Source organism: Arachis hypogaea, chromosome 13 (genome assembly GCF_003086295.3).
Source record: "Arachis hypogaea cultivar Tifrunner chromosome 13, arahy.Tifrunner.gnm2.J5K5, whole genome shotgun sequence".
NCBI lineage: Eukaryota > Viridiplantae > Streptophyta > Magnoliopsida > Fabales > Fabaceae > Arachis > Arachis hypogaea.
Window position 1 is genome coordinate 15,510,583 of NC_092048.1, and position 25,518 is coordinate 15,536,100.

General features: G+C 34.8%; 1 protein-coding gene, 1 non-coding gene and 1 pseudogene across 2 annotated transcripts; 1 reads left to right on the plus strand and 2 right to left on the minus strand.

Annotated features, from left to right (window-relative positions):
* Window positions 1–6,623: 6,623 nt before the first annotated feature.
* LOC112735783 (pentatricopeptide repeat-containing protein At3g09040, mitochondrial-like) lies at window positions 6,624–9,473 on the plus strand (annotated as a pseudogene).
* Window positions 9,474–10,785: 1,312 nt separating this feature from the next.
* On the minus strand, window positions 10,786–11,534 carry LOC112735784 (uncharacterized). The gene is made up of 2 exons (XR_011870347.1): window positions 11,429–11,534; window positions 10,786–11,189 (listed from the first exon to the last, which is right to left on the minus strand). It is a non-coding gene; the product is annotated as an uncharacterized protein (transcript).
* A 10,413-nt stretch (window positions 11,535–21,947) lies between these two features.
* On the minus strand, window positions 21,948–23,797 carry LOC112735785 (uncharacterized). The gene is made up of 3 exons (XM_025785286.3): window positions 23,673–23,797; window positions 22,367–22,764; window positions 21,948–22,293 (listed from the first exon to the last, which is right to left on the minus strand). Exons 2-3 carry the CDS (start codon window positions 22,673–22,675, stop codon window positions 22,126–22,128), a joined length of 477 nt encoding a protein of 158 aa, XP_025641071.1. The 5' UTR covers window positions 22,676–22,764; window positions 23,673–23,797; the 3' UTR covers window positions 21,948–22,125.
* Window positions 23,798–25,518: the final 1,721 nt, after the last annotated feature.

The window sequence follows — 25,518 nt, forward strand, 5'->3', positions numbered from 1 at the left end:
TAGCAAACGGCTTATTCATTAGATCTAATTTTTGTGGTAATATTTGAATAAATATTTAAAAATTTTACAAAAAATTCGGAGTAAAATTTGATCTCTAAATTTTTCTTTTTATTTTTCAAAAAAAATGTGCTCATTCACAATAATTTTTTTTAAAAAAAAAATTCACTTGACAAAAAATTATCAAATTTTAAGGATGAAAATATCTTATTTTTCTAATAATGATTGCAAAAATTTATATCATAATTTGATCTCTAAATTCGTTTTTTAGAATATATATTTAATATTTAATTCTTTTTGTCGTGTTTTTAATTCTTTCAAGAACTTATTTGTCATTAGTATCTTTTGAGATTTGTTTTGTCAATGATATGAACTTTCAAATACCATTTAATTTTAATAGTTTACCCTTTAGAATTAATCATAATTATTAGACTTAGATCGATCCGGTCAATTCGACCGAAAATTCGATCATATGATCGGATTGAACTACCCAATAGACCATTTTGCATCAAACCCAAGGCTGCGTTTGGTTCATTTCTCTCCAAGATTGAGACATAGACACAAAGACATGAACACCAAGGCACGTGCATTATACATAAATATAATTATATTTAGCAATTGTTATAGACATAACACAAATTATATTAAAAAGACTATTTTATCCTGGTCAATCTTTTGTCTTCATTGTCTTAATTCCTTTCGTCTTTTTTGCACCAAATTATTTTTTTCAAAAAAAAAGTTAAAAAAATTACAAAATCATAGCCTAATATAAATTCATCCAACAAACAATATTTCATTCACACACGTATATATAACATTTCTGGAAGAAAAAATAAAAAATAAAAAAAAAAGATGAACAAAAAAGAAAAAAGAGCATATCTACAAGATGCAGCACATTATCGACAGTATCACAAGTCAGAAGTGACAAATGAAAATAGAGTTGACGACAGAGTCACTAGCAACGTCGTTATTGGCATGGTAGAGGGAGAAAAGGCACAACAAAGAGTGAAAAAATGAGAGGACGAAGAGAGGACTAAGGAGAATGCAATACCGGTACTGGCGGCGATAATGGAAGCGGTGATGGAAGGAGAGTCAGAGGACAATGTTAGAGAGAGAGGGAGGAGGGAGGTGGGAAAAAAGAGGAAGAAGGAGCAAACAAAGGAGATAAAGAGGGGCTAGGGTTAAGATAAAACAAGTATTTTAAAAAATTGAGGATAAAAGTGTAAATATTTGTGTCTCATACATTGTATCTTAGTGTCTCAACTTTTAGGAAAGACGCTAAATGCGTATTTGTGCATCAGTGTATCCATCAAAATCTGTGTCTTATGAAATAGTAAACATGTACCATCATGTCTATGTCTCAGTATTCATGTCTCTCTAACCGAAAACAGCCTGATAGAACTCGAACTGACCCATCCAATTTTAATAAAAAATGGTGACGCGACCGGTTAAAAAAACCGGATCAGACTAGGCTAATTTTTTTTAAATTCGAACAAGTTGTTTCTAAATATTGCAAATTCTTAACACACTCATCTCTCTCTCTCCTCTTATCAGCGGATCAACCTCTCTTGGTCTCTGAGATAGTGTTTGAAAGAAAATAGAAATTAAGAAACAGAGATTAAATTAAGTTTAAATTGTGTTTAGTGTAAAGTATATATGACTGAATTATGTCTCAATATCTTATATCTTATTTAGTTTAAAATAAAAATAGAGACTTAAATAAATGAGATTACCATAATACCCTTCCTAATAAAATCCTATCCTTCTCCTTTTTTCTTCCCCTTTTTCGATCCATCTCATAGTTATCTCTCTCTATCAAGATTCTAAAAATTGAAGTAGTCATTAAACTGCTCTAGCTACTAGTTTATTGATTTATTGGTTCAACCAGTCCAACCATAATTCAACCGAAATAATCTTTTATAATAAAATAATAAATAAAATATAAATAAACACACCAAAATATAGTTATATTCTAATATAAGTTTCAAAATATCATCCAATTAATACTACTACATTCATATCTAAAATTATTAGCAAGAACAATCTCAATAGCAAAAAACACAATAACAATAATTTAATGAATTAAGAAGAACAAGATTCGAATAAAAAATCTAACAACCTAATAACAAAAAAAACTCTCAATATCAAAATCTCAAGAATCATAATAACAATTTAAAAAATTAATAATTTAATAATTAAAAAAATAGCAACCCAATAATCTCAAAAACAATAATAGGTATACAACAACAATTTATCAAATAAATAACAACAAAACCTGAATAGAAAAATTCAACAAATTAAATTATAACAACTTAACAATTTAGTAAATTAACACAACAGCAGTCCAATAGTTTAGCAAATTACCAACTTAACAAGTTCAAGAATAAAAAATCACAAACAAAAATATTAAAGACAACAGAGCAACGACATAACAGAAGTAAAAGGATGAAGCATATGAATCCATTTCTAAATTGAAGCAGTTATATGATGAAGGTATAGACATAGGATTCCTGGAGAAGAGGTGGTTGGACCATCGCAGAACTAGAGAAGAGGTAATTGGACCGTCGCGGAACTGAAGCTACGGCCCGCAGCGGAACTGGAACATAGGAGGGTGTAGCACAGCAGAACTGGAGCAGAGGAGGGCTGGAGCGCGATGGAACAAAACCGACGCCGCGAAATAATGGCTGCGCAACGGAAAAATGACACGAGATGAGTTGCAGTGGGATGACGGCTTCGAGCATATGTAATTCGACGCAACGACAAAGACGACGCTAAAGCAGTGGGGCGACGGCTAGACTAGGGGTATACATGTCCCGGCCCTGAATATTTTAGGGGCTAGTTTGATGTGATTTCACCGGGTCTAAGGTCGGATACGGGTCTCAAAAATAAACCCGGTCATTATTTAGAGTCGAATCTGGGTCAAGGTAAACCCGGCTTCACCCGAGCCATGTGCATCCTAAGGGAACTAAAAAAGGTATATATGTTTTAAATTAATTCTAATATTATGTTATATTAATTATAAGCTTATTGTTTTATTTTTAATTACACTTGTTGAATCAGAAAATAGATCAAAGAAGTATCAAATTAGAATTTATAGACAAATTCAAGTTCAAATATTGATATCAACTTCTCGGTAACAAGTTTCCTCTTTATAAATAAGTGCATCATAAATCAGTTTCTTTATAAATAAGCGGTTATGGCATTTGCCCAAACCATTTTTCTTGCCGGTTCGCAGTTCAACGTGCCGTGTCGTGCGTTCTCTCTCTGTCGCGCTCTCTTGAGTTACAGCTCCCTGCCGTGCTGCCTTGTTTGGGTGCCCTTGTGCCGTGCTCTCTCTCTCTCTCTCTCTCTCTCTCTCTCTCTCTCTCTCTCTCTCTCTCTCTCTCTCTCTCTCTCTCTCTCTCTCTCTCTCTCTCTCTCTCTAGTTTCGCACCGTGCCATGTCGTCTCTGTTCAAGCAATGTTGCCGTATTCGGGTCCGTAGTGTTGCCTCCTTTCCGTTGGTTTCGAGCTGAGTCACCGTCAATCGTGGTAGCTGGTGAGTCCTCGCATTCCCCTACTCTATCTTTCACTTTTTTTTCTGTTTTTCCTGTCCTTATCAATTTTGTTGTTATAAATCATGACTGAACCATCTTTTATTATTGTATCGAGTTAAATTTATTATTGTATTGAGTTGAATTTATTGCTGTATTGAGTTAAATTTATTGTTGTTGTTGAGTTCAATTTGTTGTTATATATCATCCTTTGAGCTATATTTTTTGTTGTTGAAAATTATCATTAAGTGAATTTGTTGTTGAACTACATTTTTTGTTGCTAAAAATTACTAGTGAGTTGAATTTGTTACTGAAAATCATTACTGAGATAAATTTATTTCTGTAAAAATAAATAATTGAGTAAACTACCATTTGTACCCACAAAAGTTGAAAACGCTGACATATCTACCCATAGAAAAAGGAAATTATCATTTGTACCCATGAAATATGGGTTCCGCACAACAAAATTATCCAAACACTAAAAAATTACCTAAAATCCCTAAATTACCCTTATCTTCACCACTACACCACCTCCTTCACCTAATCACCTTTCTAACCCTAACTCTCTTCACCCTGCCACCACCCCTCTTTCCCTTTCTAATCTCAAATTCCACCACCACCCCCTTCATCCACCACCACCCCTCAAGCTCTTCACTCAATGGTGGCTCCCGCTATCCCCCGAAACCGTCACCAGAACCCTCGCCCTTGTTCACGGATTTACCGGCGAATCCAGGTGGTTCCTCCAGCTCACCGCCATCTACTTCGCCAAGGCTGGATTCGCCACCTGCACCATTGACCATCAGGGCCACGGCTTCTCCGATGGCCTCATCGCCCACATCCCTGACATCAACCCCGTCGTCGACGACTGCATCGCCTTCTTCGACAAATTCTACTCTCGCTTCGATCATTCTCTTCCTTCCTTCCTCTACTCTGAATCTCTCGATGGTGCAATCGCGCTATTAATCACTCTCCACTGCCGCGACTCGCCGGAAAATGTTTCATCCGCGAACCGAGTGTGAGCTCTGATTATGGTGTCCTCCTCTTCGGGGGTGAAGGCCTGATGCTCCACCTGCGGGGAGACACCATCGGAGCCTGCAAAAAATGGATTGGTTCATGAACCTGTAATGAAGAACAAAGCAAAAGGAAATCAGGGGAGAGGTAGATATAACAACGGCAGGGATCAGGCAACGACGGTGGTGGTTCTACGACGCAGAAAGATGTGAAGAGGGTTGGCTATGGCGGCGATAAGGTAGCGTGAAGAGGAGGGTCTCTGACGCAGTAGGCTCTGGTTCGAGGCCGATGGTGATGGTGGCGAGGAGAAGCTGGCACGGTACTCCTGGGCTCAGCGTAGGTCTGCGACGTTGCTGGCGGAGAAGGGGGTGAACAATGATGAGGAGGGTGATACGGTGGTATGTGGTTGATGTTGGAATTGGGTGGCTGAAAAAAATATGAGAGAGAGAGAGAGAGAGAGGGGAAGGAGGAGATGATAGTGGTGCAGAGAATGGTAGTTTAGGAATTTTATTTAATTTTTTAGGATTTGGATAATTTTGCTTGCAAAAACTATTTTTTATGGGTACAAATGATAATTTCCTTTTTCTATGGGTAGATATATCAGCGTTTTCAACTTTCGTGGGTACAAATGGTAGTTTACTCTAAATAATTTATGTGTAGAAACTCATAGTCTTAGTCTTTGTCTTTAATTGTTATAATAAGAGTTGATTTAACATTGAGTAAAAAGTAATATTGGATTACTGGTATAATGGTATTTGATGGATTTATTTATAAATTAGTTGAACTTACATTTTTCAATAGTTTGTTAATTATTAATTCACTAATTGTGTTATATTTTGTTCTTTTATTTATTTAAATTAAAAAAATATTTTGTATTAGTGAATAATTTATTATTTATATTTACATAATTAATTATGTGATTTATATATGTTTATAAATTGATACTTGATTATTATTATTGTGTATGTGAAGGCATGCTCTTAAATTTTTAATTTTAAGTTTATTTTTAATAATCTTATATTTATATTTAATTATGACCGATTAACCGATTCAACATGTGATCCAATAATTAAACTAATGACCTAATAACTCAATCGTATGACCGGATCAATTATCAGTTTGGATCTGAATTTTTTATAACTATGCCATTAACTTATATATGCATGGTAACTTTTTTAGTGGCTAAGTCTTCCAAAACTAATAGTGGCTGGGTGTTGACCATCCAACCCAAGCTTGACATTTGGTATGGGTGTTTGCAAAGATAATCTTTTAAACTCGCATCAATAGTTAGATTATGATAATGTGCGATAAATTTTAGTGAGTTACTATGATAATATCATGTGAGATGTAATTGGGTTCACACAAAAAAAATGATTATTCAAAATTTGTGGGAAAAACAAATGGATTTTTGATGAATGCCATACCAAAAAATACGTTGGACTTCATTTGTAATCCAGTATTAAAACAACATATTTTCTTTTTTTTATGTTACTGAAGAATAAGCATTTAGCAAGGCTTAATCAAATCCAAGCACATGCTGCTCACCTGACCATCATCTTCTTTGCAAAAACAAAAACACCATTGCAACGTCGTTTTGCTAGCAAAGGCAGCTCCATAGCATTGCCACCGCATCCTGCGCCTTATAAAATTTATCTCATTTTTTTTAAATTAAGACTTAAAAGTAAGACTCAAATCTAAAATTTTTAGATAAAAATAAAAAAATTATATCATTTAAACTATAGTTCATTAATAAAAACTTACATCACATTATTATAACATAACTGTTGATTAGAAAACTGAGTAAAAATTTTCTTTTAAATATTCATGTCAAATGTCAATCTCCGATTAGATGGTCAATACGGCCATGAGAGATTTAGCCACGAGAGAACTCACCTATATACATAGGATTAGTGACCACATATGAGTACCACAGTACCCCTACCACCCATCGTCCAAATATGTCAAAATTCAGGGATGCAAGTACAAAGATGGTGGTGAGTATTGGATGTAGTCCCGTAGCCAGCAGGTTGAAGTTGGAAGTATAGACAGATAGCATTAACAAGGTAGTTTTGTTTGTTTGTCAATGAGCCTTGCAGTTGCACCTCAAGTCCAAGGTTTCTTATTCTTAAGACCTTATTCACTCACCATTCAGCACTGCCCTTCCCCTTCTCCTCCTTCCATCTCACAAGTCTACGACGACCTTCTCCGCATTTGCTTCCGCTTACAACAAACTAAAACTAATCCCCATCACCATCACGACTACCATGTGTTCGACAATATTCCCAACCACCGAGACGGGGAAATGGCCAAAGTTGTTCATGCACACGCCATCAAACACGACATTTCCTCTGATGGCTTCCTCGCAAGTGCCACCATCGATCTCTACGCCGCTGCCAGCAATGTCCCTTTCGCTCAGAGGTTCTTCCACCAGCTCCATCCCCGTCAGAGACATTTATCCGTTTATAATTCCATCATTTCCATGTACTCAAGGCAGGAGTTATTCCAAAATGCACTCCGGTGTTTCGTTTCTATGATGCGTTTCAGTCAGTTGTCTGACCAATTCACGCACGCTATAGCTCTATCTGTTTGTTCAAAGCTCAAGAACGTTGAATTCGGCACGCTGCTTCACTCCTACGTGATCAAGGCAGGTTTTGAGTCCAATCCGTTCTGCCAGGGTGCTCTTATCGATCTCTATGCTAAATGTGGCTTTCTCCGCCATGCTAGCGCCATATTTGACGCTGCAGTCCACTTGGACACTGTTTCTTGCACGGCTTTGATTTCTGGTTATGTTCGAGCAGGGATGCCGCAGGACGCCCTCCAGGTGTTTGACAAAATACAGACAGCTGGCTGCTCTCCTGACCAGGTGGTTTTTGTGACTGTTCTCAATGCTCTTGTGAATTTAGGTAAGCTGGATGATGCCTGTAAATTGTTTCGAGACATGCACACTAGCAATGTTGTGGCATGGAATGCGATGATCTCTGGTCATGCTAAGAGGGGCCATCATAAGGAGGCCATTGAGTTTTTTCTCGAAATGAGGAAGTGTGGTATAAAGTCCTCAAGGTCCACACTGGTAAGTGTTCTTAGTGCGATTGCCGGCTTAGCTGCGTTGGATTATGGGTTACTAGTCCATGGAGAGGCTATCAAACAAGGTTTGGATTCTAGTATATATGTGGGAAGTTCTTTGATCAGTATGTATGGAAAGTACAAAATGTTAGATGCTGCAAAGCAAGTATTTGATGTCATGTCTGAGAAAAATATGGTCACTTGGAATGCCATGCTGGGAGTTTATGCACAGAATGGTTATTCCAGTCATGTAATGGAGCTATTCCTTGATATGACACGACGTACCATCGAACCAGATGAATTTACCTTCACTAGCATTTTGAGTTCGTGTGCTTGTTTTGAAAGCTTAGAAATTGGTCGTCAGGTGCATTTAGTTGTTATCAAGAGAAGTTTTGCAAACAATTTATTTGTGAGCAATGCATTGGTAGATATGTATGCCAAGGCTGGGGCTTTGAAGGAAGCTAGGAAACAGTTTGAGCGCATGAAAACCCGAGATAACATTTCTTGGAATGCCATTATTGTTGGATACGTGCAGGAAGAAGAGGAAATCGATGCTTTCAAACTGTTCAATAGAATGAGGTTACATGGCACAGTACCTAACGAGGTAGCTTTGGCAAGCATACTTAGCGCTTGTGGAAATGTTAAGTTATTAGAAGCAGGATTGCAGTTCCATTGCCTGGCAGTTAAGTTGGGATTAGAAACAAACCTTTTTGTTGGAAGTTCTCTTATTGACATGTATTCTAAATGCTGGTCCATTGAAGATGCATGAAAAATCTATTCTAGCATGCCTGAATGGAGTGTGGTATCCATGAATGCTCTAATTTCAGGATATACTTTGAAAAATATAAAAGAAGCTATTAATCTTCTTAGTGAGATGCTGGCATTGGGGCTCAAGCCATCGGAAATTACATTTGCAAGCCTGATAGATGCTTGTAAGGGTTCTCAGGTAACTCTAGGGTTGCAAATCCCCTGTGCTATAGTTAAGAGGGGTCTTTTATGTGGTAATGAGTTCTTAGGTACCTTTTTGTTGGGCATGTATATGGACTCACAAAGGATTGCAGATGCCAACTTACTTTTCTCAGAGTTTTCGAACCTTAAAAGCATTGTTATGTGGACTGCTTTAATTTCTGGGTATACTCAAAATGATTGCTGTTACGAGGCCATAAATTCATACCGAGAAATGCGGGACAACAGTATCTTCCTTGACCAAGCAACATTTGTTTCAGTTCTTCAAGCTTGTGCTCTCTTATCGGCATTGCAAGATGGGAAAGAGATACATTCTCTAATATTCCATACTGGTTTTGACTTGGATGAGTTAACCAGCAGTGCACTCATAGACATGTATGCTAAATGTGGGGATGTAAAAAGTGCTGTGCAAGTTTTTGAAGAAATGGGTATTAAAAAAGATGTGATTTCTTAGAACTCAATGATAGTTGGATTTGCAAAAAATGGTCATGCAGAAAGCGCTCTGAAGGTCTTCAATGAGATGGCTCACTCATGTGTTACACCAGATGATGTCACATTCCTTGGAGTGCTCACTGCTCGCAGCCATGCAAGGTGGGTTTCCGAGGGCTGTCAAGTTTTTTATCTCATGGTGAACTGTTATGGCATTGAACCCAGGGCTGATCACTATGCTTGCATTGTGGATCTTCTTGGTTGCTGGGGTAATCTCAAAGAAGCTGAAGAGTTCATCGACAAATTAAATGTCGAATCGAATGCTATGATTTGGGCCAATTTATTGGGAGCTTGCCGAATTCATGGTGATGACATAAGGGGAGAGCGAGCAGCTAAGAACTTTATTAAGTTAAAACCTGACAATTCTTCCCCATATGTATTGCTTTCTAACATGTATGCTACATCAAGACATTAGAATGAAGCTAGATCTTTGAGGCGAACTATGATACAGAAAGAAATCCAAAAGATGTCTGATGTAGTTGGATTGTTATAGGACAAAAGACAAATTCATTTATTGCAGGTGATATATTACATCCTAATTATGCTGAAATTTCACATTCTTTAAAGCATTTGACAGCACTTATGAGAGACAACAGATTTTAAAATGATAGAATTTTGCTTGTTGGTTAAATTTAATTTTTCACAGTAATAGAAAATTAAGCAATCAACTCAGATTTGCATTCTGACAAAGAACAAAATCGAACATATATTCCATTGTTACTGCTTTCTAGCAAATGGAAAGTATTATATTATTATTTGCATTACTTATAAACTGTTTGTTGTTAATTTACTATGCATATTCATGTGTTTGAATATAAATTTCTGGTTAGAACTTAAAAAATAAAAAGTAAACCCTCACGTTACCTGGATCAAGCTCTTCTAATTTTATTCCTATCTATATATTTCTTGACTTAAGATGGTCAACTTTTGTGCAGTGCTACCTGGATCAAGCTCTTCTAATTTTGTTCCTATCTATATATTTCTTGACTTAAGATGGTCAACTTTTGTGCAGTGCTGTTTGCTTATCATTTGTCATGTTACGATGGTTTTTTCTAATCTCTAATTAAAATATTAAATTATGATATATATATATATATCAGTTTTATTATGTATCAGTTTTATTAATAAAGTGAAAATTAATTTCTTTTATTAATCCAGGTGTCTTAAATATATTAATGAGTAAATTTATTGACATGTAAGAAGGGGACAGATTAAAACATCCATTATGAAGTCTAATAATAATAAACATTTTTTTTTTGGTTGCTTTGAATCTGAATTTTGAGTTAGTCAAAACTCAAAACTATATTGCGTCTCACAGTAGCCAACAAGGGATATCGTTTGACTTATTGTGGTTGAGTAGCAAACAACTTTTATTTTTCCTTTGATTTCCTGGACTTTTTTCAAATAAAAAATCAAAAGAAAGATGTAACTTTAGTGTACTAACATATTTACTTAATCGTTGGTTATTTTCAAATTGGATTTTATATTTGAATTTTACAAATTTTCTATATTTTAAAATTTATTAAACATCTTAAATAGACACTAATTTATATATATAATATTATTTTTATTAAATTAGAGTAAATTTTTTTACTGCATTTGATTCGAGTATAAAATGAGATTCTATAGTACTCTATGTTTAGGTTTTTTATTTTTATTTTATGTGTTTGAACTTTGAACTTTGATCAGAAAATAAAAAAAAAAAAAAGAAAAAGAAAAAGAAAACATAAAAGGACAGATACTTTTGTTTATAAAGTTTGCTAACACTTCAAACATACTCAGCACAAATTAAAATTGTATGTTATCTCTAAACCAGCTCCAATGGTTTAAAGAAGCTTGACTTGATACATACTCTGCAGTGTGCATGACTGCATTATTCACCTTATTACAGCAAAATTAAAAGAGTGCGAGTAGACATATATATTATATATTAGGAATTAATTAGCAGTGCAAATGGTAGATCCATCAGAGTTGTAAAGGGTACAGCCGCGAGGTGCAAGGCAGCAGTTACATGCTGGAGAGAGGTGCTCTTCCCCTGACGCCGACGATGGACACGTCATGTATGCTGCCTCATAGCATACCTGTTCGCACCCTTCCACTCTTTTCACTTCTCCTTCCAAAATAATCATACCTTCATCATACCATAATTCATAACACAAAGTCAGAAACTAAGATTTACATACTACCTAGCTATCAGATTTAATTAATTTCCTCATCTATATATATATATATATATATATATATTATAATATTATAATTTCATGTTTTGGATAAATTAAAAAGAGAGAACGAAAACAAAAAATAATGAAAGAAAGAAGCACATGCAACACTAATTGATGAATTAAGGAGGAGATAGAAGTCGGTTGTTACCGCAGATGACCATGACAAGAAAGATCACTCCAACCTTATTGAAAGCCATGGTTGTTTTTGCAACCTTGGTGGATCTTACATCTCATATTTATACTTATACAGACACAATAATAACAATAATAATAATAATAATAATAATAATAAAAAATTTAAAGGCCATTAAAATTTATTATTTTTTATCGTTATTTTTATTAATAATTAATTCATTTTTTTTAATTTAATAATTTAATAATATATTTTTTTTGTTCATATTTTAAAATATTAATATCTAATTAATAAATAAAAATAATAAATTTTGATAATTCTGTAATATTTTTCTAATAATAATAATAGAATAAATTTTATTTTTAATTATAAAAAATTTATGCAACAATTTTAATATGAAAAATATAAGATAATATATACAATATCCACAAAAATTAGTTTACTTTAACAAAGTTATTCTAAAATATTTGATAAAATTATCAAACAAACTACATATTTAGTTAGTATTGTCAAATTAATCTAATTTTTTTTATAGCTATCGAGTTAGTTTATATTTTTTGCGATTAAATTATTAGGGCTTAAATTTTCTATGATAAAAATAATAATTTATTTATAATAATATATATACATATACATTTAATAAATAAGTTGTCTATTATTTGAGATATTTGTCAACTTTAAGAGTTGAAAAACTAGAACTAGTACCAAGTGTGGTTATGACGAAGGACCACAATCTAACTATTATAAATTAATTGTTTAGGGTTTAGAAACTGAGCATAATAATAATAATAATAATAATAATAATAATAATAATAATAATAATAATAATAATAATAATAATAATAATAATAAGATTTATTAGAATTTATTATTTTTAGTTATTATTTTTTGTCATTAATTTATTTTTTATAATCTAATAATTTAATAACATGTTTTTAGTCTATATTTTTAAATATTAATAATTAACTGATAGTCAAAAATAATATATTCTGATGATCTTGTAACATTCTTCTTTTTCTAATAATAATAATAATAATAATAATAATAATAATAATAGAATAAATTTTTATTTTTAATTATAAAAAATTTAAGCAACAATTTTAATATGAAAAATATAAGAGAATACAATATTCATAAAAAATTAATTTTTTTTAAAATTAGGAGTGAGATTCGAAATCGAAACCTCTAAGTGAGAATAAAGAGACATAATTTCTCTATAAAAAACTAGTCTACTTTAATAAAATTATTCTAAAATATTTGATAAAATTATCAAACAAACTACATATTTAGCCAGTATTGTCGAATTAATCTAATTTCTTTTATAGTTATCGAGTTAGTTTATATTTTTTTTGTGATTAAATTATTAGCGCTTAAATTTTTTATGATAAAAAATAATAATTTATTTATAATGATATTCATATATTTAATAAAGAATAATGTCATACATTCAAATTTTTTTGTCAATCAAGCTAATTAAATTGATCTAACATCAACAAAAATTATTCTCATCACTCTCACTCATTAACTCATCTAAACTTTATTATTTAACTTGGTTAGATTTAGTTGATAAATGTTGTATTTAATTTTGAGAACAAGACATGAGAATAAGACACAAATGATAGAGACATAAAAATTAGTGTTCTTATATTTTATTTGGTGATAAACTAGAACAAATTTTAAAAGTTTAATTTATTCTCATTTTTTTTCATTCAAAAAATTTGAGAAAAAATATAATAATAAAAGGTATAATTATAAAAAATTAAAAAATAAAAAATAACGTTGTGTTCTTCCTTAATGTCTCACTATCCTTGTCAGGATAGATACAAAATACACTAATTCAATATCTCCAGATACAATATTTCTATTCATGTCTCATTTACCAAACATGATTTTGTATCTTTGTATCTCTATCTCAATATTCTATCTTTATAAATAAATGTAATTAAAAAATTTGTACCTATAACATTTCTCAAAAAATATATACCCTTTTACTAACTGTCATATACATCTAAGGATGGAAAAAGGCTAACCAGTCTGTCAGAGATATGCAGTCTGACCTGTGTTTAGCTTGTCCTGGCCTAGTCTGTTATAAAAGAGGCACAGGTTCAGTTCTTTTAAAAACCTTAATATATTAATAGGCTAAGTCCAGGCTCACTAATTAGTCTTATTGGCCTGTCAGGCCTGTTTAGGCCTGGTAAAACATAATTAATATATAAATACTTTTTTATTATTATCAAAATTATGAGATATTTTAAATTTATTATATTTTATTATAAATATTTTTGTATATTTTAAATACTTTAAAAGATTAAAAATTCTTGTAAATATTAAATATGATATATTACATATAAATATTTTTATTAAAAAAATAATTTTTTAAATAATATTTTTATTTTTGTAAAAAAAAATTATCAAGTTTTTTAACAGACTTTAAACCAGGCCACAAGTCAGACCTAATACTTTATAAAGAGTTTATAATAGGCTGCAAGTCAGGTTCAGGCCAAATAACTACATGACAGTCAAGATTTATTAAGAGTAAAGTCTAGTCTGACCTGATCTGTTTTCACCCCTAACACATCCTTGTTTTCACCCCTAACACATCCTTTGTTAGGATACTAATAATATAATATCATGAAGAATTACAAAAACTAAAAAATATTATGAATTATTTTGTATTCTAGAAAAGAGAGGTTTTTAAAGTTACAATTCCAAAGAGGTCAAACCGATCGATTTAGTCTAACTCTCACAACCATGTTATTTTATTTGACAATTATTGTTAGGTGACGATTTTGCATTATCAAACTAGAAAAAAAGGAAAGAAAAGTTGTAGAGTGATGAATTTATTTATTTAGTTTAAGGGAGACAATGAAGTCTTAGTTTGTTTGCATATGCATTCATAACATCATATGGAATTACAATTACACCTATTGAACTGTGATGAGTGTAATACATTATTACTATCTAGGTAGCTAGGGAGCAGTGCAAATGGTGGTTCCATCAACGTTGTAAAGGGTACAGCCAGTGGATGCAACGCAGCAGTTACATTTTGGAGGGAGTTGCATATCACCTGAAGAGGGGCATGTCATGTATGATGCCCCGTAACATATTTGAGGGCAGATTTTAGCATCCACACCTTTCATTTCGCCTCCCAAAAAACTTGCCCCTGCATCACCATATACCAAACAATCCAATTAGAGTTTGGCTAAATTACACTAATATTTCATGACCTTTGCTTTGATTATTACACTTGATATCTATCTTGTTTACCAAACTACAATGATCCCTCTAATTATTTGTTTTCCTAAAACTACCTTTCCTTTTTCACCCTTACCTGTGGATACAACCATCTCCGTTCTCTCTCTCTCTAAATATGATTTGATTTTGTTAGAAATATAATTATTTATGTATTCTTTTTAAGTTTTTGAGAACAATAATATAATGACATAATGTTAAATTTTTTATGACTTAAAAATTTAAAATTCGATTATTGTTGACCTCAAAAAAATAATTTTAGTATAAAACAAATAAATAAAAGTTATACAAAAAATTAAATAAATAAATAAAAACTCTTCTTTTAACAGATGTATTAACAATATAATTATTTATATATTTTTTTATTAACTTAAATATTTTTTAAAAAGTAATTTCATAACCAATTTAAATTGGAAGGAAAACTGGCGAAGGGTTCTTTTTGGTATTTCATCTCACAAAAAGGTGAATTAGGAGAGACTGGGCGCCATATGTAATAAGAATAAAGTTTAAGAGAAGTAAATCAGTAAATGTAATAATATATTTAGCAAATAAAAAAGTATGAACGAATAAAGAGAAAAATTAAAAAAACTGACTCAAATGAACTATAAACATGATCCCATACCGTAGGTTTAATTTCCTTATAGTAGATCACATATTAGACTTAGAGAGTATGATGAATACCATAGACAACGAGGAGGACTAGAAGGATGACTCTAGCATTGTTGAAAGCCATCTTTTTTGTTGCATACAATACTTGTACTTGGTGATTGATGGTGAATATATAATCTCATGTCTCATCTTCGCTCATACTTATAGTATGGAAATATATATAGTAGAGATGTAATGTGAAAAGGAACCGCGTGTTGATTCATGACTTAATCAACCAAGATTATTACTCTCATTCATGTAGTATACGACGACCCCTGTGCCGCCAAAGCCATGCCATTTAATTAACATTATTGTCAATACAGTGGTTATCAACGTCACTTTTGTTTTTCTATACATTACTTTTGCATTGAAATTTTAAACTATCAATTAGAGAATTCAAGACATTAATTTTGCATTGAAATTATATTTCCATAGCTATTTGTTTGTTACTGATTTAGTTTTGTTAATGTTGTAGATGTGAGAAGTACATGAAATTAATTTAATATAAAAAATAAAGAATTTATAAGATAAAAAATTTATTAATTTAATATGATATGACCAGTAAACATCGGTTACAAGTTATAGTTTGGAAACGTCTAATTCTTAGTCATAACCGACATATTCATAATAACCATAATTAACTCTCAAATCTATAACGTTAGATACACAATTAATTTCCCCTCTCGGCGTTACAGCAGAAAGGAAACGGCCAACCTTGTCCACTTGAGTATAAAAAGGACGAGAAAACTTTAGAAGGTATGCAACTTCTTCTGAGAAATAACTCTTATCTATTTACACTAACTTGAGCGTTGGAATGCCTTTGCAGGTAGGTACCCACCTCCACTGTTCCTCCATCGCCGACGTATATCACGTTCCAACTGAGGAGTCTGCCGATCTTACCAGGGGACGAGCTATACCTCGGATTAATCAGGCAAGAACATTTGGCGCTCACTGTGGGGCCGGAAAACTTAAGATATTATTTGCCAAGGGCCCCAAAACACCATTAAATCCACCCATGACTGATGTTCCTCCTCCCACCTCATCCGAGCTCCTACGGATGGTGACCAAGCTTCAACAAGCGAATCAACGGATGGCAGAGGAAAATCAAAGAATGCAAAACCAAATCGCGCAACTAGTTAATGCTCGAATAGAGCACAACAATGATCACCATGAGCGACAGGAGAATAACGAGCGTTAATTGGCGCCGACTCATGTTTCTGAGACATCTCGAAATGATGATGACGGGGGCCATCGAAGTGAAGGAGCCCAACCCGATACTGAGGAAGATGAGCGCGATAACTCTGCCGGACCATTCACAGCCGACATAATGAACTTCCAACTTCCCAGACAGTTCACCCTACCAACGACTTTAACCCCATATGATGGGCTAGGAGACCCAAAGTAGCACATTAAAAAATTTCGATCTATTATGATCGTTAACAGTGCATCCGACCCTATTCTATGCCGTTATTTTCCATCCTTTTTAGATGGTCCTGCACTTGACTGGTTTTGCTCTTTGCCTGCAGATTCAATATCACGCTTTCAGGAGTTGGCCAAGCAGTTCGAAGATTATTTCGCAGCATCGGCAATATATTTGCATGATTCCGACTACTTGACGACCATTAAACAAGGTCCACAAGAGAGCCTGAAGGATTACATTACCCGTTTTACAAAGGTCGCCATGAGAATCCCTGATCTTCACCCTGAAGTCCATCTCCATGCCATTAAAAGTGGCCTTCGTCCAGGTAAATTTCAGGAGACAATCGCTGTGGCTAAACCTAAAACCCTAGCCGAGTTTTGCGAAAAAGTCAAAGGACAGATAGACGTTGAAGAACTTTGGCAAGCACAAAAGACAGAAAGGTCGGCCCCTAGCAAAGAGGAAGATAAATCGCGGGATAGCAAGAAAGCCTTTAAACCAGTTCCCCGTCTGTTATGAGTCATACACTCAGTTCAACACAAAGAGAGACGACATTATCAAGGAGATACTCAATTCCAAGTTAATTAAGCCTCCCCGTAAAGCTGGCAATTACCCAGAATAGAAAAGCGTCGATAAATCTAAATATTGCACATTTCATCAGAAGCACGGACACACAACTGATGAATGTGTGATTGCCAAAGATCTCCTGGAGCGCCTCGCAAGACAAGGCCATCTTGATAAATTTATTGCAGGACATATGCAGAAGAAAGCAATCCCTGGCTCTGACCCCTCAGCAGCAGAACCATCTTCAAAAGAAAAAGATAAAGCTCCGGCCCAACCTAGATGGGTGATCAACTGTATCTCGGGAGGATACGCTGGAGGCGGACACACAAGCTCGGCCTGAAAACGCACTTACAGGGCCATGTTGGCAGTCACAGATGCCCCCAAAGATCCCTAACCGGTTTAGGGCATTCCAGAAATGACCTTCCATTCGACCGACTTTAATTGTGTTGATACCAACTTTGACGACCTTGTTGTAATTTCTGTTCAGCTGGGAGACCTGATAGTCCGAAAAGTATTACTTGATCCAGGAAGCAGTGCCGACGTGTTATTTTTTACCACATTTGAAAAAAATGAAGCTAAACAACAACATTTTGCAGCCATATCTCGGAGACTTGGTCAGATTTTCAGGGGAGCGAGTCCCTATTTTGGGTTCTGTGTGGTTACAAACCACACTCGGTGAGCAACCATTATTTAAGACACAAGACATTCAGTATCTTGTAGTCGACTGCTTTAGCCCTTATAATCTTATATTAGGAAGACCATTTTTAAATAGATTTGCTGCAATTGTATCCACGGTTCACCTTTGTGTTAAGTTTTCTGTGCAGGACAATGTAGTAGCTACAATCCACAGTGACCATCATGAAGCTCGGCAATGTTATAACACAAGCTTGAAGCCTATCAAAAAGAACAACACAGCACGCGTCAACTCCATACAATCCGAGCAACCAATACTGGCCGAGCTAGATCCTAGGGCCGACTTTGAAGATCGACCTATGCCAAATGAGGAATTAACAAAGGTCGCCTTAACCAAGGATCCAATGAAATTCACTTTTGTGGGAACTTCGATCAGTACTGAAGACAGAGAACAACTCGTACGTTTTTTGCGAGAGAATGCTGACTTGTTTGCTTGAACTTCTGGCGATATGCCGGGAATAGATCCATCTGTTATTACACCAAATTGGCGATTAATCCAGCAGCTCGGCCAATCTCCCAAAAGAAGAGAAATCTCGGAGCGAAGAAACGGATTGCATCCTTGGCGGAGGTTAAAAAGCTCATTGATGCTAATTTTATCAGAGAAATCAGGTTCACAACATGGCTAGCCAATGTTGTTATGGTAAAAAAGAATAACGGTAAGTGGCGCATGTGCGTCGATTTTAATGACTTAAATAAGACATGTCCTAAAGATGCTTATCCTTTTCCTTGCATTGATACTTTAGTTGACAACTCTTGTGGCTACGGTACTTTGAGTTTCATGGGCGCATACTCTGGTTATAACCAGATTCTCATGCATTCATCAGACTAAGAAAAAACGACCTTCATAACCGAGTATGGTAATTACTGCTATAATGTTATGCCTTTTGGTTTAAAGAATGTAGGAGCAACGTACCAAAGGCTGATGAACAAGGTCTTCGAGCAGCAAATAGGCCGGAATATCGAGGTTTATGTTGACGACATGGTTGCCAAAACAGTCGTCGACAACTCCCATATCCAGGACCTGGCTGAGATCTTTGGACAGATCCGACCGATATAACATGAGATTAAATCCTGAAAAGTGCACCTTCAGTGTTCAGGGAGGAAAATTCCTCGGATTTATCCTCACAAGCTGAGGCATTGAAGCAAATCCAGAAAAATGTCAACCAATACTTGACATGCAGAGCCCAACAACAATAAAGGAAGTTCAACGACTAACAGGAAGACTAGCCGCTTTATCAAGATTTTTACCATGTTTAGCACTTAAATCCTCTAACTTTTTCCAGTGTTTAAAAAAGACTACAAAACATTTTGAATTGAACGAAAACTGTGAAGCTGCATTCACGAGTTTGAAACAATTTCTTTCAAAACCACCTGTTTTTCAAAAACCAAAACTCGGTCAGCCGTTATATATATACTTGTCTATTACTGACGTGGCAATTAGTTCTGTCCTTATAACAGAAACTGACAAAGTTCAACAGCCAGTTTATTTTGTGAGCAAGTCATTACAAAGCGTCGAGCTTCGCTACCCGAAGTTAGAAAAGCTCGCCCTGGCCCTAGTTTTTTCATCAAGATGACTCCGACCATATTTCCAGAGTCACACAATCATTGTCAAAACCGGACATCCTCTTCGGCAGATTCTTTCTAAACCTGAACTAGCAGGATGACTTATCAAATGGGCCATAGAGCTTTTAGAATTTGATATACAATACCAACCAAGGGGATCCGTCAAGTCCCAGTACTTGGTTGATTTTGTTGCCGAACTCACAGAGCCATACCTGGACGCAGAAAGCTCGGAATGGACCTTGTTCGTTGACGGAGCTTCAAACCCCCAAGGGTCTGGAGCGGGGATATTATTAGAAAGTTCGGAGGGAATAATCCTGGAACATTCTCTGTGATTCTCTTTCAAAGCCAGTAATAACCAGGCTGAGTACGAAGATCTCATTGCTGGGCTCAGGTTAGCCATCGATTTACACATTACTAGCTTAAAGGTCTATTGTGATTCGTTGTTAGTTGTTCAACAAGTAAATCAAAGTTTTCAAACAAAGGATCAAATTTTGTTAAAATATCTAGATATTGTTCTGCAGTTAATAAACAGTTTTTTAAAAATTAAAATTTGCCATATCCCTAGAGACCAAAATAACAGGGCAGATGTTTTATCAAAGTTAGCCACTACACAGGCACACACGGCAACACTCTTACAATCCACTTTAGATAAGCCGAGCATTAATACGGTTAACATTTTAAGCATCTCAAATGACGAAAGTTGGCAGCTGCCCTATATGCAATATCTCCGAGATGGTTCCATCCCAGAAGGGGTCTCAGATAAGAAAAAATTTAGAAGGCAGGCCTCTTTCTTTACATTAATGAATAACGTCCTGTATAGGCGGCGATATTCCCGACCACTTTTGAAATGCTTAGACAGGTCTGAGGCCGATCTTGCATTAGTCGAAGCTCACGAAGGAATTTTCAAAATACATTCCGGGGCAAGAGGCCTGGCACAGAAAATACTTTGCGCCAGTTTTTACTGGCCAACGTTGTGGGAAGATAGCAGACAAAAGGTCAGAACTTGTGACCACTGTCAGAAACATGATCCGATCATCAACATACCGACAGAACACCTTCACCAGTCAGTGGTAAGTTGGCCGTTCAACCAGTGGGGAATCGATATCCTCGGGCCATTCCCCACTGCCCCAAGACAGGTGAAATATTTGGTAGTTGCCATCGACTATTTCTCTAAATGGATCGAAGCACAGCCTTTAGCAAGAATCACATCATCACAAATGATATCCTTTGTTTGGAAAAATATCATATGTCGATTTGGTATACCTCGTCATATTGTCACTGACAATGGTCGACAGTTTACCGACCATAATTTCAAAGATTTTTTGCAGAATCTAAAGATAAAACAACACTTCTCATCTGTGGAACACCCACAATCTAACGGATTAGCAGAGGCTGCTAATAAGGTCCTCCTTCATGCCTTGAGGAAAAAGCTCGACCATGCCAAGGGACTGTGGGCCGAACTTGTTCCAGAAGTACTATGGTCATACAATACCACGACGCATTCAACCACTAAGGAAACCCCATTTCGTCTGGTATATGGGTCTAAAGCAATGATCCCGCTGGAGATTTCACAACACTCAATGCGAGCGCAAGCCGAGCACCATGATCGGGCTCGCCGAGCAGAACTTGACTTAATAGAAGAGGTGAGGAATACATCAGCCATTCGCCACCAAGCTCTACAACAGCAGATCGACCGACGACACGATAAAAAGGTCCAACCAAGATCATTTAACATTGGAGATTTGGTACCAAGAAAAACTGAAGAGGTTCGCTGACCTTCCTCCCATGGAAAGCTTGCAGCAGCCTAGGATGGCCCTTACCGAGTGCATGAAGTCCTCGGACGAGGAGCATATAAACTAGAACAATTTGATGGCACCAGAATTCCAAATACATGGAATGTCAATTCTTTAAAGCAATATTACAGTTAGCAAGAAGCAGCATGCTAGTACTCTTTTTCCTAACTTGAGATTTTTTCCCAAAAGGGTTTTGCTCAAGGAGGTTTTAATGAGGCTAGCTTACCTGGAGTCAATTGTAACGGTACTGCTTTGGATAAATTTTCCATCTATTTATAAAATTTTCTGACAACATATTTTTATTATAAGTCAGTTCCAAATTATCAAACAATATCAAACTCAAAAGCGAATTTGTTATTGCACCAGAAATCACACTCTTGTAACACAGAGACGAACAATATGCTAAGCAACGCTTAAGCAACCAAACACAGTTAACAATCCCTTTTCAAGGGTATCCGACAAAGTAATTAGGAACAGCCAAAACCTGATTACACAGATCAATTAAAAACAACCAAAACAAAACAGTCATGATTCATAGTTCCCACAGAGCAAAACAAAGCATACAGTCAGCAAAATACCAAACGACTAATCACCTAAATTGTCACCCCCCTCTTCAACAACCTCTTCATCATCCACAAGCTGACCGTCCCGAATCACCTTACTCAGATCCATTGATGAAAAGTCCCCGTCAGGCACAAGAAACTTAGCCTGAGTCACAGCCCGCTCAAAACTTTCAGCAAAGGCATCAAGAATGTCCCCCTCTTTGCTGCTTTCGAACTCATTCATCTCTCCTTTTCCACATCAGAAAACTTTTTCTTCAATTCAGTCAGGGCTGTTTCCTTTGAACTCAATTGTTCTCTTAAAACAACATCCTCTGCAGTCTCAAGTACAGCTTTCTTGTGTTTTTTCTCCTGACTATGGCCGATAAAGGCCAACCGGAATCCCAGCACCTATAATCATAATCTTAGAATTAGAATAACTATAATCTTTCAAGTAGAATAAGATAATTACTGTAAACCTAACCTGAAGAAATTGATCAACTCCTATGTCCCCAACCTCGTCCACCCGGGATATATCTGAAATACATTCAACAACCTCGTCTGCAACAACATTAAAAGGGAACCTCCGATCCCAAACCAATGATCCATCCCGGTCATTTTCAAAAATATGAAGTTTGTCTTGTTTCACTATAAAGCTCGACAAATCTTCGAGTTGCACTACTCCGTCCTTGTCCGGTTCACTGTCGATAAAAACCATGTCTGACTTTCTCTTTTTAAATACAATTCCTTTCTTCTTGGGTGGGGGCTGGTTGACTTCACCCCCACCATCCATCTTTTCTGGGTTTGAAGAGGAGCCTTCAAAGTTATTTGATTTAAACTGAGCTCTTAAGGTAGAGGCAGACACTCAAGGGAATTTTTCAGCTGTATCGAAAAACAAATAATAATATCAATAAAACAAATATCCAAATATAAACAAATACAAATAAATTCTGATTGTCTCACCAAAATATTTCATCTCAGATGACTTATCTTCTTCCCATGGAAGCAATTCAGACACAGATATCAAACCTCTCTTATCTACCATTTCAATTAGAAATGATATGATACATTCATTTCGACTAGTTATCAGTTCGGGACCTAGTATATGTTGCGGTTGGCAACACCAATACAGCAGGAATTTCTCTCCCAAATGCTCATCTAGATAAAACGGAAAATTCTCATCCACTGACTTCACCTTCAAGAACATTTCTTTGAAATCCTTGAAAGAAGATTTATATAATTTAAAAACAGAAAAGCCAGGAGTACTATTTAGGTTGACTCACAAACCCTTCCACACCCCCATGGCTTGAAACAGTGAAAAGAAAAGCTCAAGCTCCGGTTTAATTTCAAGAAATTGCATCAAAACCTGGAAACACTTTATAAATGCCCAGCCGTTAGGATGAACTTATAATGGTGCACAATTCATTTGTTTGAGAATGTTGCATTCAAATTTGGTAAAGGGAAGTTGAACGCGTAATTTTTCTATTACACAACTATACATAAAAAAGCTTTCAAAGTCCCTTTTCCTATAAAAAACACGATCAGACTGATTGCATGGCAGCAACTCCAAACGAAACCCAAGTTTCACTACCCTAGCTAGCTTAACCTCATTCACATTATCTTTATCAGAAAACAGAAAAACTCATATTTTGACGTCGTCATCAACCCAATCGTAAGACTCATCGTCTTCAACCTTGGGCAATAGTTTTCCTTTCTTCTCACTCATTTTTTGCCAAAACCAGAAAAATGCTAGCGAAAAGAAAGAGAATAAGAGCAAGAATTTTACTAACCTCTGGTACTCATTATATTTAAAAGCTTCTGTAGATATCACTTGGATAGGCACACCAAGTTTATTGCAGGAAACAAAGAGTTAACCCCCCTATCATTCATTTAGTTAACTCTTTAGTTCCATCACAAAAATCCTTACCATTAAATAAAACCCACTTTCAACCGTTATAAAGAGTTCTTGGAAATTGTACCCATATAGGAAAAATAATAAATAAAGCTACACGCGCTTTGAACAATGGAAAGCATTATAATTACAACCTCCGATGACCAAGCCTTTCCAGTTACCCCAAGTACCTTTAAATGAGATACGTTGACCTGGGGGCTCTATGTACCAAGCTATAACTCATGATATGACCAGTAAACATCGGTTACAAATTATAGCTCGGAAACGTCTAATTCTTAGTCATAACCGACGTATTCATAATAACCATAATCAACCCTCAAATCTATAACGTCGGATACACAATTAATTCCCCCTCTCGGCGTTACAGCAGAAAGGAAACGGCCAACCTTGTCCACTCGAGTATAAAAAGGACAAAAAAACTTTAGAAGGTATGCAACTTCTTCTGAGAAATAACTCTTATCTATTTACACTAATTTAAACGTCGGAATGCCTTTGTAGGTACCCACCTCCATTATTCCTCCATCACCGACGTATATCACGTTCTAACTGAAAAGTCTACCGATTTTATCAGAAGACGAACTATACCTCGAATTAATCAGGCAAAAACATAATCTTTTAAAATTTTAAATTAGATGTAATATTTTTTTATTTTATGTTCTCTTATTTAATTTCTATCCTAAATTTTTCTGGTATTAAACCAACCCAACAAGTTTGAGGTCCTTCCCTTGAATAATCTTTATTGTTGAAGACAAAATCAACACGTCAATCCTTCACTTTTTCAACAATCAACTCCCGGGTTTTCATTTTTCAATAACTATGGGTTTCACTTTTTCAACAATCATCGGCCCGGGTTCTCATTTTTCAATAAATATAGTTAAATAATTTTTAATTAATTAATTTTAAATAATTATAATTAATAATTATTAATTTTATTTTTTTAAATAAAATTTCAATAATTATTAATTAATGATAATTTAAAAATCAAAATTACCAATTGATGACAAGTTAATTAGTAATTGATTGATTGAATGTTAGTTACTTAATGAAATTGTTAATATTTTTTTTTGTTGACTTTAGTAGAAGGCTATATATATATATATCATTACTTTAAAGTGAACTAACAACTCTTCAAAGGATAATCCGATCCTGTATTCCATAGTATTCCCTGCTTAAATCACAAGACTAAACATGGGAGTTTAAGTGATTGACTTGATTATTATTTTGTTTTGGTCAGATTGCTTAGTTAATTATACATGTAGAGAATATTGCTGGACTAAATATAATTGAAGCCCAATTCCCTAAAATTTGTAATGGTTTGTAATAAAATCTTTAACACTATTTTTTATGAAGTCCTTGGTAAAGTGGGAAATTAGGAATATACTAAAAAGGGGAGTGCTAGATATGTTATTTTTGGTCAAGTTATATGAGGATGAAACAATTCAATAAAAAAGTTATCGGAAGAATCTTACTGGTAGTGTACATATATAAATACCTATTTACATATCTTATTGCATAATAAAATGGATATATTATTTTTTTTCAAGCCCAATTACATGTATTATTCATTTATCTTTTCGGGAGCGGTTCTTTCCAATGGGAAAAAAATTAAATGGTGTCAATTGTTTAATCTAACCATTTATTGTTCTCTTTCATATTTATTTTTTGTCTCACTTATAAAATTAATGATAGAAGATCACACTTTATTCCCTCAAGTGTTAAAAAAA